General features: G+C 42.8%; 1 protein-coding gene across 2 annotated transcripts in view; it reads left to right on the forward strand.

Moving 5' to 3' along the window:
* Positions 1–12,500, forward strand: part of LOC143021425 (uncharacterized) — a 175,701-nt gene that overhangs the window by 71,325 nt on the left and 91,876 nt on the right. Inside the window, exon 1 of one of the 2 annotated variants that reach the window (XM_076178876.1) lies at positions 5,819–6,568. The exons of the other annotated variant lie outside the window; for it this stretch is intronic. Coding sequence (XP_076034991.1) covers positions 6,538–6,568 — 31 coding nt within the window. The 5' untranslated portion in view covers positions 5,819–6,537. Of the gene's footprint in view, positions 1–5,818; positions 6,569–12,500 lie in introns of those variants that run through there. 2 annotated transcript variants of the gene reach the window in all.

Raw genomic sequence — 12,500 nt, forward strand, 5'->3', positions numbered from 1 at the left:
CATATAAGTACAAAAATATTTACAAAGATGCATCTGTTTATCTCATAGATATATATGTATACATGTACATACATGCATGGATGCACACATACACACATACATCATACATGCATACATACATACATTCATACATACATACATACATACATACATACATACATACATACGTACATACATACATGCGTACATACATACATACTCGTACATACATACATACATGCATACATACATACATACATACATACATACATACATACATACATACATACATACATATATACATACATACACACCATACATATGTACATGCATGCATAAATGCATACATACATACATACATACATACATATATACATATATACACACGTCTTTATGCAATTTAAATATAGAGGACGAATTCTCCTGTTGTCTTAAAGAATCCTAATACTCTGATTTGCTCTCTCAGTGAATGACGCAGGCTTACGCACGAGATCGCAGCAGTGACGTCATTGCGAGCCGAGCCAACAATTAACTGGCACTTGTGACGTCATAGCACGTGGGGTCTGCCATTGGCTGCCAGGGCTTGAGTCATTGGCATATTTGGCCAGCCATTGGCGTGAGCTCATCCAATACGTCACGCATCGTCATATGACAGTCATGACGATCTCTCTCGTGGCCAGTAGGTGCGTCAAGACGCGTCATTCACGTGTGTGTATTCACCTTGGTCTTTGGATCACGTGCTGGGCTCGTGATCGACAGCTATTTCCCTCCCAGAAGAGAGCTCAAAGCTCGTATGACCGATCTATGGGTAATACAGTGACCTTACACGCACACACACACACACAACTCTCCGCCCACGAGAGTTGGAGTAACGACTCTAAACGCAGTGATATTGAAATTATTTCAGCCCTGGGCAGGATTCGAATCCGGACCACTGTAGTGACAGTCAGGGACTCTATCAACCGCGCCACCGAATCGTGTGTGTATGTGTATTCACCTTTCACCTTGGTCTTTGGATCACGTGTTGGACTCGTGATCGACAGCCATTTCCCTCCCGGAAGAGAGCTCAGAGCTCGTATGACCGATCTATGGGTAATGCTATGATCTTTCACACACATACACACACACCCAACTCCCCGCCCACGAGAGTCAGAGTAACGACCCGAAGCACAGCGATACCGAAATCATTATGGCCCTGGGCAGGATTCGAACTGGGTTCTGCGAGCACCATCGTACTTCCCATCCAGCGCTCTACCACTGCGCCATTAGTGTGTGTGTGTGTGTGTGTGTGTGTGTGTGTGTGTGTGTGTGTGTGTGTGTGTGTGTGTGTGTGTGTGTGTGTGTGTGTGTGTGTGTGTGTGTGTGTGTGTGTGTGTGTGTGTGTGTGTGTGTGTGTGAAATTTGGGTGGAGAAAGTTTCAATATTTAGAAATAAAATGTTAAGGGAGAGAGCGCTTTGCGAAAAAGGTGTGTATGTGTGTGTGTGGTTACCTCATTGTATTTACCTAATTGTAGTGTACCGGGTTGGAGTTTTGTTCGTGAGGTACAATATCTATATCTTTATTTATCATACATTGTTTTAAATTAATATATGTAGTTACCCCATACTCTTTGTGTGTGTGTGTGTGTGTGTGTGTGTGTGTGTGTGTGTGTGTGTGTGTGTGTGTGTGTGTGTACGTGTACGTATTATATGTATACATATTAATCACTTAGCCATTCAGATCCACTACTGAGCAAACGCTTCTCATACCATTCCACGGTTCTTGCGTTTGTGCCAGTCTTTGCCACGTCACTCCTGCAAATTTCTCTATCTCATTTTTTCCCTTGTCTGGTCTCCCTCTTCGACGCCTCCCATCTTGCGGCATCCCGTCAGTCACATATTCGCACCATCGTCTATCATTCTATCGCACTAACTTCCCTGCTCTTTAAAATTTTCTTTCTTTTATCGCCTTTACAGTACCTATCATTCCAGCGTGCTCTCTCTCCCTAAATACTCTCTTCTTGTCTTTCAACATTATTTCCAACAATTATCCATCCTTTCTTCTCTGTGCACTCCTTACCTTTGTCTACATTACCTTCTTCAATTTCCAAGTGTCATATCTTAGATCATAGCTGCCATTATACACTGATTGTAAACCTTGCGATTCAGATATATAGGTATAGAGCCTCCAATGGTCTTACATATACCAAACATTTTCCAACCAATTGTGATACACTTTTTTATTTTATTATCAGTTTTATTATCTGACCTAAACAATTCTATTTTTCAAATTCTTTAAGACTTTCACCATCGGTTATAACTACTTTCGAGTTGAACATTAGTTTTACTTTAATTCATCTTCAAGCCTAATTTGAGACTTTCGTTGTTCAGATCACTCAGTATATCTTTCGAGCCCTCTGCTCTTTCTGAAATAAGAATAATGTCATCCGCTCTGATTTTTACCTTTTTTTAATAAGCTTGCTCAGCTCACCTCTTTATTTCGTCTCTCCTTGTTTTAATCTGCATATTACGTATATGCTCGAGTACTCGTGTGTGTAAATATAGATAATCTTGCTAGGACAAGTGTCCAGTTTTTGAGGATCGCCTCTTTGTCCCATTAGACGATAGAATCGACGAATTTTTCAACTCGACATCGTGTTATTTGTCACAAAACTTATGTTGTCACTGTTGCCACGGCCTTCGCTGTGAGCATCCCCGTAACCAGAAATGCAATCATTGCTATCAACACCACTGTTGCCACGACTGTTGTGCACCATCTTTTACAACATCATTGGCACCACACACACAACCACCACCACAACCCAGATTGATACTTTCGCTTCCACCAACACCAGTAATACTACTGACACCACCAACACCAGTAATACCATTAACACCATCACTACCATTACCACCTCCTCACCTTTGCTTCCTCTTGCTGCTACTCCCCCTCCTCCTCCTCCTCCTCCTCCTCCTCGTTCTCTTCCTCCTTCTCCTCCTCCTTCTCTTCATTCTCCTTCTCGTTCTCTTCATTCTCCTTCTCGTTCTCTTCCTCCTCCTCCTCCTCGTTCTCTTCCTCCTCCTCCTCCTCCTCCTCGTTCTCTTCATCCTTCTCCTCGTTCTCTTCCTTCTTCTCCTCCTCTTCCTCCTCCTCCTCCTCCTCGTTCTCTTCCTCCTCCTTATCCTCTTTCTATTCCTCCTCCTCATCGTTCGCTTTCTCCTCCTCGATCTCTTCATTCTCCTTCTCCTTCTCTTCCTTCTTCTCCCCCTCTCCTCCCCCTCCTCCTCCTCCTCCTTTTTCTCCTCCTCCTCCTCCTGCCCCACCGTTCCACTTCAACCATCACCATTTCTTGTCCGAGTTCTTGTGTGATGTTAATCTAGTTGACGATTCATCACATCCACAGTGACGGCGGTGACGGCGACCCTTCCTCCTCCTCCTCCTCCTCCTCCTCCTCCTCCTCCTCCTCCTCCTCCTCCTCCTCCTCCTTCTCCTCCTCCTCCTCCTCCTCCTCCTCCTCCTCCTCCTCCTCCTCCTCCTCCTCCTCCTCCTCCTCCTCCTCCTCCTCCTCCTCCTCCTCCTCCTCCTTCTCCTCCTCCTCCTCCTCTACTGTCGTCCCTGCAGCTCGTCCGCCCCTTAATGAAATTGGCGTCGTTAATTACCTCGGCCGCTTGCCAGACATCGTTATTCAGTGGCAGTGATGTATTCCTCTAGGTAGGTGACCATTGCCTGGCCAGTCAGTTGTAGAACAGTGAAACTTCTCTAAGTGTGTATTCGTCGGTTTACTTATAGATGTATTTATCGATTTATATGTTTGTTTTCGTGCATTCGTTAATTTCCTTATTTATTTATTTATTCGTTCATTTGTTATATTCATAGTCGTTTATTTATGAGTTGTTTATTAACGTAATTATTAATCAATTCACACATTTGTTCATTTGTTTATGTATGTATATACATATATATTATATACTTTTTGCACTTAAGATGTAATATACGAAAGCGCTCTGCTTCGTTAGTTTCTTTTTCCAAGTAGTCTACTTTGCATATATATATGTATATATTTGTTTATTCATTTACAGTATTTAGATTTACTGTCGGCAGACAGTTATGCACCTACAGTACCTGGCTATGGGCAGACCCATAGAGCAATATTTATTCTATCAGAGATAACCAACGATTCTACCTATGGGAACAGTATCTAATCAAAGAGGTGAAGTTACAGAGGTAGTTAAAAGAGAGATTAAAGAGAGTGAAGGGTGGGGTGGAAGAAGAAGAGAGGAATAGTTAAAAAATTATTATTATTATTATTATTATTATTATTATTATTATTATTTTTTTTTTTTTTTTTTTTTTTTTTTTTTTTTTTTTTTTTTTTAGGGTGGATAGTCTCTAATCATGACATGAAAGTGTGTTGCCTGATTGGTCCTTAGGGTTGTCAGTAAAGTCCCCTAGAATACTGACTGCATGAAACGTATGCAGTCAGTATCCCATATCGGGTTAGGTCCACAGGAGAGGAGATTAGCGACAGGTGAGATAATACTGGCGCCAGCAAAGGAAAGTCCGGTGCCAGAGGGGTGGGAACAGGTTCGCAGGGAGGGAATTGGTGCCTTGAAGTTAAGTTTGGCGCCAAAGGGGGAAATATTACTGTGGAGTAATAAAGGTCTCCTTTCATGGTAGAATAATGGCAATTTACCTCTAAGGAGATCAAACAATAATGGAGGAAGTAAATGGAGGATGAATTGGTTGTTTTCAAAGGGGAAGAGATTGGTGCGATAGGAGTAATTACAGGTGCTTGTTAGGGAGTCACTGACCCGGTAAGATCTATTTGGCGACAAAAGATAAAATGTTGATGGCAGAAGAGGATGGGGGGGGGATCGGCGTCAAGGAAATGAAGATCAGCCAGGATCGTAGATGGAGATGCTGTCACGGGGAGTCAGAAGACTGGTATCATTAGACAAGAGATTGGTTCCTAGGTTGAAAAGGATGCCGATTGGGAAGCAAAGACTGTCGCCAAGGGATGAAAAAAGGTGCTTTCGTTGTTGGGAAGAGGGGCTTGTGGAATGTAGCCCAAGGTCAAAGGTAGAAATTCAAAAGTTACTGAGATAAAAGAAATGGAGCAAGGGAAGGCAGAATTGGCGCCGTGGCTAAAGAGGGAAGGAGGCCTGGTGTGAAGTAAGAAGAAAATGATTGAAGACTGGTACCACGGGAGATAAAAAAGTCAAGTGTTGGTAGACGAATGACCAACATTAAGAGAAAGGAGACTTCTTCTGGTGGAGGAAGGACGGGTCTTCGGAGAGAACCTTTCGAGAGAGAGTCTGGCGCCAAGGGTCGGAAGGACTGGAAATGGTAGAAACGATCTGCACCGTGACAGAAGTCACGACTTCCAGGGGATGAAACTCTGGCGCCAGAAGAGAAGTTCCCGACTCCAAAGGAGAAAGACAGAAGTCTGAAGAAGTGAGACTGGCATCTTAGGGAAGAAAAGCTGGCGTCAAAGGGATGAAAGACTGGTGTCTCGCTTGGAGAAGTTATGTTAGATTACGAAGGAACATACTTCATGTTCAGAGGAGGATGGCGCTGTTAAAATAGTGGTGGTGGGGAGGGGGGAGGGGGGAAGGGGGGATAATGTACAAGAGGGGGGGAGGGGGGCTGAAGATGCGGGAGCAAGAGGAGGAAGAGGAGACGCCAAGGGTTGGCACTGTGGGCAGACTTGGGCCAAGGAGGAGGAGGAAGAGGAAGAGGAGGAGCCTGAGTTGGTTTTGGTGACCAAAATAGTGGCCATAGGAGGCGGCACCTCGCCGAGCAGGGCGGGGCGGGGCTCGCGTTGGGGCGGGACTGTGAGGTGGGTTGCCCGCTGTGTGGCCAGAGCCAGGTTCATCTGCAAGTCAGTCCCCGTCAGGCCGCTCACACTGACAGCTGCGGTGCCTGCCGGCGGCGGTTCTCCGCCTCCTCCTCCTCCTCCTCCTCCTACTCAGTGGGTATTGTGATCATCGTCTCAAGGATTTAACTTCGTCAAAGGGTCTGTCACATATCGAACTCAAATGACCCTCTCAGGATCCGAACTTCGTCAGAGTGTTTCTTCCTGTTGATGTCTATGTAATACACTAGGACTGCTTTGGACCGATAAATTGCGAAGGACTAAGAACTTCTTGTCTTCCTCTCTCGTTCTCCAGAAGACAATCCTTGGCTCTCAGTGACTGATCGTCCTGACGTTCGGCAACCCGTTCGTGTCGGTCCTCTGACATGACGTGACGTGACGTGGGTGAACGTGACACTCTTTCTCGCACGTGATACCGAGGTCGTAACTTTGTTCGTAAAGTCGGTGACCCCTGCGCGGTTGTGACCTTAAGTGTGACTTCGCAAGGACGTGGCCATATACCGAAGGTCCACCTTCGGCCTCAGACACCTCGCTTAGCTCAGCGAGCTCGTCACAAACAACGCACTTACCTCCTTCAGTAGCACCTCGGCCAGAGAGCCGCATTGCTCGGCTCCTGGTGGTCCTTGACCCTCGAGGACGACGTGGCCTGGGCCTCGACCACGCCACACTTCCTCCAACTCCCACTTGAGGTGGTAAACAAGTGATGTTCACCAACAACTACTACGTCAGTGCAGGTCAGTTCAAGTGTGAGTGCTTCCTCGTAGGTACCTCATCCTCGACTTCGGGCGGATGTCGCACTCGAAATAAGGACGACCTGAAGTGCGAGCTCCCACTCGACGAAGGTCGTGCTGTTTGTTACCTCGTAGTGTTGTTTGGTTGTTTGTTGTTGGTGTGCGGTGGTCGTCGCTTGGGTTTCAACAATGAGAGCATTAGGGAGATCCTGATGCTAAATCACGGGAAGGCGATGAGGGAGGGGAAGGAGCCAACGTGACGTAATGAGACGAGACCACGTTGTGTACGTGTTCTCGTGTGTGCGTTTGTGTGTACGAGTACATGTGCGTTTGTGTGTACGAGTACATGTGCGTTTGTGTGTACGAGTACATGTGCGTTTGTGTGTACGAGTACATGTGCGTTTGTGTGTACGAGTACATGTGCGTTTGTGTGTACGAGTACATGTGCGTTTGTGTGTACGAGTACATGTGCGTTTGTGTGTACGAGTGCGTGTGCGTTCGAATTATACATGTGTGTAATTAAGTTAGTGGTAGTGCGTTAATGGACACACAAGTAGTGTGTACGTGTTTTTCATGTGTATTTGTGGACCTATGTGTGTAATTACTCACACGTGTCTGTACATGTATTGTAAGTGTCCACTTGATTTTACTCTTGCATGAGCATTACATGTCAACTTGCATGTGCACATTCCCGTGCACTTGTGTTGTGCATGCAAATGTACACATGTATGCATCATTAAAGTGTACACAGATGTACACGAACATAAAGTGCACTACAATTGATATGTAAAGTTTCAAAGTGTTAAGTACAACGTAAAGAGGAAGTGTGTTATGAAATAACACTTCTGCAGGTGTTATAGGTCACGAGAAATGGTGATCATCGTAGTGTATTAAGTTTTATTGGTAGCCATGTTCCTTGCTTGACAGCTGTTTAGAACTTAGGTTCAGAATCATGCAATTTTGCAATTTACTGTACTCAACTCTTGTCTGAACGTTAAGAGGAACTCCACCAAGCCTTAAACAGGATTTCGTAATGACAACAATTATTTGAACAAATATGGTGAAATACGAAATTGACAACAAACCTCGTATGTGTAATTACATCCAAGTTCTTGGGTCAGTGTGACCAGAAATTCAAAGGTACAATCACGGTCAAAAGTTTTGACCCTTCCAGATTTTTTTTATGATACAAAAATTAGAAATATTTGTCTTACATTTGTTTTAGATTATCCTAACTGTTAACTAAATACAATACATATGTATATATATCGCATGTATGTATGTATATATGTGTGTATGCAAGGTAACCACTTAAGAAAATAAACAAACAGATCAGAGCGCTTTCGTATATTACATCTTCAGTGTAATTTACACTGAAGATGTAATATACGAAAGCGCTCTGATCCGTTTATTTTCTTAAGTGGTTACCTTGCATTTATAAAACACACGTTCCTAGTGTTCTTATTGCATATGTATGTATGTATGTATGTATATGCTAAAAAAATACGTCGAACTATAGTGTGGATCATAACTTTTGTTTGTGATTGTACATCTCGCTCCTTCGCCATAGAGTTCTTAACCAGAACAGAATCTGTAAAGTGGGTCACCATATCAGAGAAGAAATTAAACGAAATTATCCCCTTAAACTGACAAGATCGTTTGACACGTGTCAGAACGAGGTCTTTTAGCCTTCTCGCTGCTACTGGCTAATTACACATTTGTTCTGTCTATCACCAGAATATTTCATTCAACTTGAGAAAAACCTTTCCTTCCAACGCAGCAAAAGAGTTGATTGTTTGCAATAACTTACCAAGTTCGAGATCCCATGTACTGTAGATTCAAACGACGATCAGAAAACGCTGACACAGTAATCTTAGCTTCTGTGGTGTAGTGGTTTAAGGCTCTGTTACGGTAATCTACGGATGGCCGAGTGCAGTGGGTTCGAGTCCTGCATGTAACTGTCATAAAAAAAAAGAAAATTATCGGATCGATGTCGCTGCTATTAGCGTATTTCTCTCCTAGATTTTTGTGTAATTACTTGACAGCGTCTCCACGGCTCGTGTATTTTTTATCTTTGATTTATTCACCATCGGTATATAAAGAAAGATTACTTGACATGTGAGTGGCTGTTTACAGTGGTATGTAGATTTCCGTGTAATTACTTAACAGTGCTTCTACAGTTTGCGTTTTTTTATTTTTGATTCATTATTCACTATCGACATATAACGAAGAGTTATTTGACACTGTGAACGGACAATACTCCAAACGGACAAAACCCCAATTGGTAGGTTAGGTTAGCTAAGGTTAGGTTAGGTTAGGTTAGGTTATGTCCTCCCACCCCCCAATTTTCCTATTGGGTTTTGTCTGCTTCGCAGGTTGGGTTTTTGTCCGTTGGACTTTTGTCATGTGTTCATTTGATACATAAGTGACTCTTTAGAAAGAGATGTTGAAACAAAGTACACTTATTGGTAAACAAATCCATAAAAGTTGAGGCAATTGTGGTGTTGCTCGAGCAACTCTGTTCTCACTTCTGGACAAATCATATTTGAAAAGACGACGAACTTTACATGTTTCATTCTGTCTGTCGTCTTAATATTTTGTCCAACTTCAGGTACTTCACTGTATTGGAAAGACGAAAAAATATCCATCGACATTTTCTTCTCGGGTTTTGTTCCAACACCAAACGATTCTGTTCAGTGTAAGGAGCGTCACTGTAAGACTGTTCATTCTAAATGGTCCACTGCAAATCCACCGGTCTATCCCGTAAATTACGATACAGACTTTGTTCTTCATCAAGACGGGGCTCGATCACACTTGGTGAGGTTGTATGTATGGTTCTAAGGGGATATTCCTCAAGGAGGAATCTGTGTCACAAAGTTAATGTTTTTCAAGACACCTACTGCCACCATCCTCGTTCGCTTATGTGTGTGTGTGTGTGTATTTTATCTAGTTGTATTATACGGGAAGGGGAGCTATGCTCGTAGTGACCCATCTTTGTATCTCTCAGCATCTAGTTTGTTCTTAAATTCTTGTATGGTTTTTGCTCATACGATTTTTTCGTCAAATTTGTTCCAGACATCAAGTAATCTGTATGGAAAAGTGATAGATGCGCGCGCGCGTGTGTGTGTGTGTATGTATGTGCATGTGTGTGTGGAGGGAATATTACTTCTTGAGATTGGATCCAATTTATTTCTTCTCATCAGACAAAACTCTCAGTAACCACTACTCGTTTCTAAGAACTGAGCATAGTTTTTCTCAGAATAATAAATCATCTTATCTCATCTATTCACTCAAGCCACTATAACTGATTTTTTAATTATTCTTGTCTGAAGATGTGTTTTCAGACATCTTTGATTTGAGCAAAATACTCATACTTTCAATGAAACGCGTGTTATGGTACCTGTTTGTGCGTATATATAACTTTTGTGTATAAACAATCTTACAAACGTGAAAGCAATTGCAATGCACTTTGGATAAAGATTTGCGGCTTATAAAGACTGTCACTCAGTTGTCATGGGGTATTATAGTCTAAGAATTTAATGGGAGAGAAGAGCATACTAGCAGTAAATGAATTGGATCACATGCAGCGAATGGCCATAATTGAAATTATATATATATATATATATATATATATATATATATATCGTAATATTTATGATAATCGCATGTAAGATTCGAACCCACTACTTTCGGCCACCCCTGAGATTACCTTCACAGAGCCTTAACTCAGTGGGTTCGAATCCTACATGCGACTTTCATAAAAAATTATCAGATTGATGTCACTGTTACTAGCGAATTTTTTCATATATTATATATATACATATATATCACATACATATATATATATATATATATATACACACACACACACACACACTCATGGCGCTGTGGTTAGAGCTCTGGCCTGCCACTACGGAGGTCCGGGTTCGATCCTCGCCCGGGGCTGAAATAATATCAGTATCGCAGCGCTGAGGGGTGTTACTCCAACTCTCGTGGGCGGGGAGTTGGGGGTGTGTGTGTGTGCAAGGTCATAGCATTACCCATAGATCGGACCTACGAGCTCTGAGCTCTCTTCCAGGAGGGAAATAGCTGTCGATCACGAGTCCAACACGTGATCCAAAGACCAAGTGACTACACACACACACACACATATATATATATATATATATATATATATATATATATATATATGTGTTCAGATTTTCGGTCGTCAAAGTAGGTGACACACACGATCAGGAAGTCTCGTTTCTTCATGCAGTGACTGCATGACTTGGCAGGCTGATTTCGGTCTGTCTGGTGGTTGAAATAAATGAATAGACAAAAGCCTATCAGATAGAGACCCTGGTTCGCTTTATCCTCCAAGATTGGTTTGTGATGTTGTGAATTTATACCCCGTTAGCTGGTACTTTTATCGTTGTAGTCTGGTCCGCCGCCAGACGATTTTATTCATGTTAGGGGAAAGGGGTTAACCTGTCTGGGAGCTCGTATTAATCCCCACACGTGAGAATTTCGTTTTCAGTTCCTGAAAGGAACCAAGGCTTAAGTAGACACGGGCCATGGAGACCTAATCGACCGAAGTTCGATCCTCTCATTCGGTACAGCAGTGTATGCGATCTGTGTGATTCACCATGGTCTTGGATCACGTGTTGGACTCGTGATCGACGGCTATTTCCCTCCCGGAAGAGAGCTCAGAGCTCGTATATGACAGGTTTATGGGTAATGCTGTGAGCTTCACGCGCAACCCCAACTCTCCGCTCACGAGAGTTGAAGTTACGACTCGCAGCGCAGAGATACTGAAATAATTTCAGCCTTGGGCGGGATTCGAACCCGCATCGCCATAGTGGTAGCCGAGATGTCTACCATTGCGCCACGAGATGCGTGTGTGTGTGTGTGTATGTGTGTATACAGTTTTCAACTTGTCTTGTGAACTCTCTCTCTCTCTCTCTCTCTCTCTCTCTCATTGATTTTGTTTTTCAATACGCGCAAAAAACATCGTGATCGCATTGTATCAATTCTGGAAGTCTGGCCGTGCCCTGACGTCAGCTCCTCCTCCTCTACGTTGGCATACTTAACGACTCTTCTTCTGGTTGGCGCCAATGTTCACTTAAACCTTGTTCTGGTTGGCACCAAATACGTTACTCCACTTAAATCTTGTTCTGGCTGGCGCCAAATTATGTTATTCCACTTAAATATTGTTATATGTGGCGCCAAACGATGTTATTCCACTTAAATTTGTTCTGGTTGGCGCCAAAGGATGTTATTCCACTTAAATCCTGTTCTGAGTGGCACCAAACGATGTTATTTTACTTAAATTCTGTTCTGGCTGGCACCAAATTATGTTATTCCACTTATGGGAGCGATAACCTGTGCTGAAGGGTATAGAACGTCATTAGTCCCTTACTTTCTTCATGGCGGTGTTGATTATGCCATGAATATTTTATTCGGGAGAAGGCAGACCCCCGTGTCAGTGGGCCAAGTGTCAAGTAAGATTTTGACATCTTCTGGACTTCAGAATTTCAGGGGCAATTTGTAGCGCCTTGAATGCTGAAGCATTAATTAACAGATGCAGGTGTCTTTGGCTTCAGAATTTCTGAAGGAGAGAGAGAGAAAGATATTTCATTTTTTTTTTTTGGTGGAGTGGTTTAAAGTTTGACGTTTCGCGTCTTTAATTTGGCGTTTCTGAGAATCGCATAATCTTGTGAATGTAAGAGCGTCTTTCGGAGAAGTTGACGAGGAGAAAAGTTCGCGACCTTTACAACCAGGAAAAAAAAAAGTAAACAATTTGTCTTTGGATGAGGAATTGGGGAGTCATTCTCTGCAATAAATAAAGTTACATGGTACCAAAATATGTGTGTGTGTGTGTGTGTGTGTGTGTGTGTGTGTGTAACAATAATAACAATAATATGATAATAATAATAATGATAATATATGGTTT

This window comes from Oratosquilla oratoria, chromosome 42, assembly GCF_046742065.1.
Source record: "Oratosquilla oratoria isolate Oo_2021 chromosome 42, ASM4674206v1, whole genome shotgun sequence".
Taxonomy (NCBI): Eukaryota; Metazoa; Arthropoda; class Malacostraca; order Stomatopoda; family Squillidae; genus Oratosquilla; species Oratosquilla oratoria.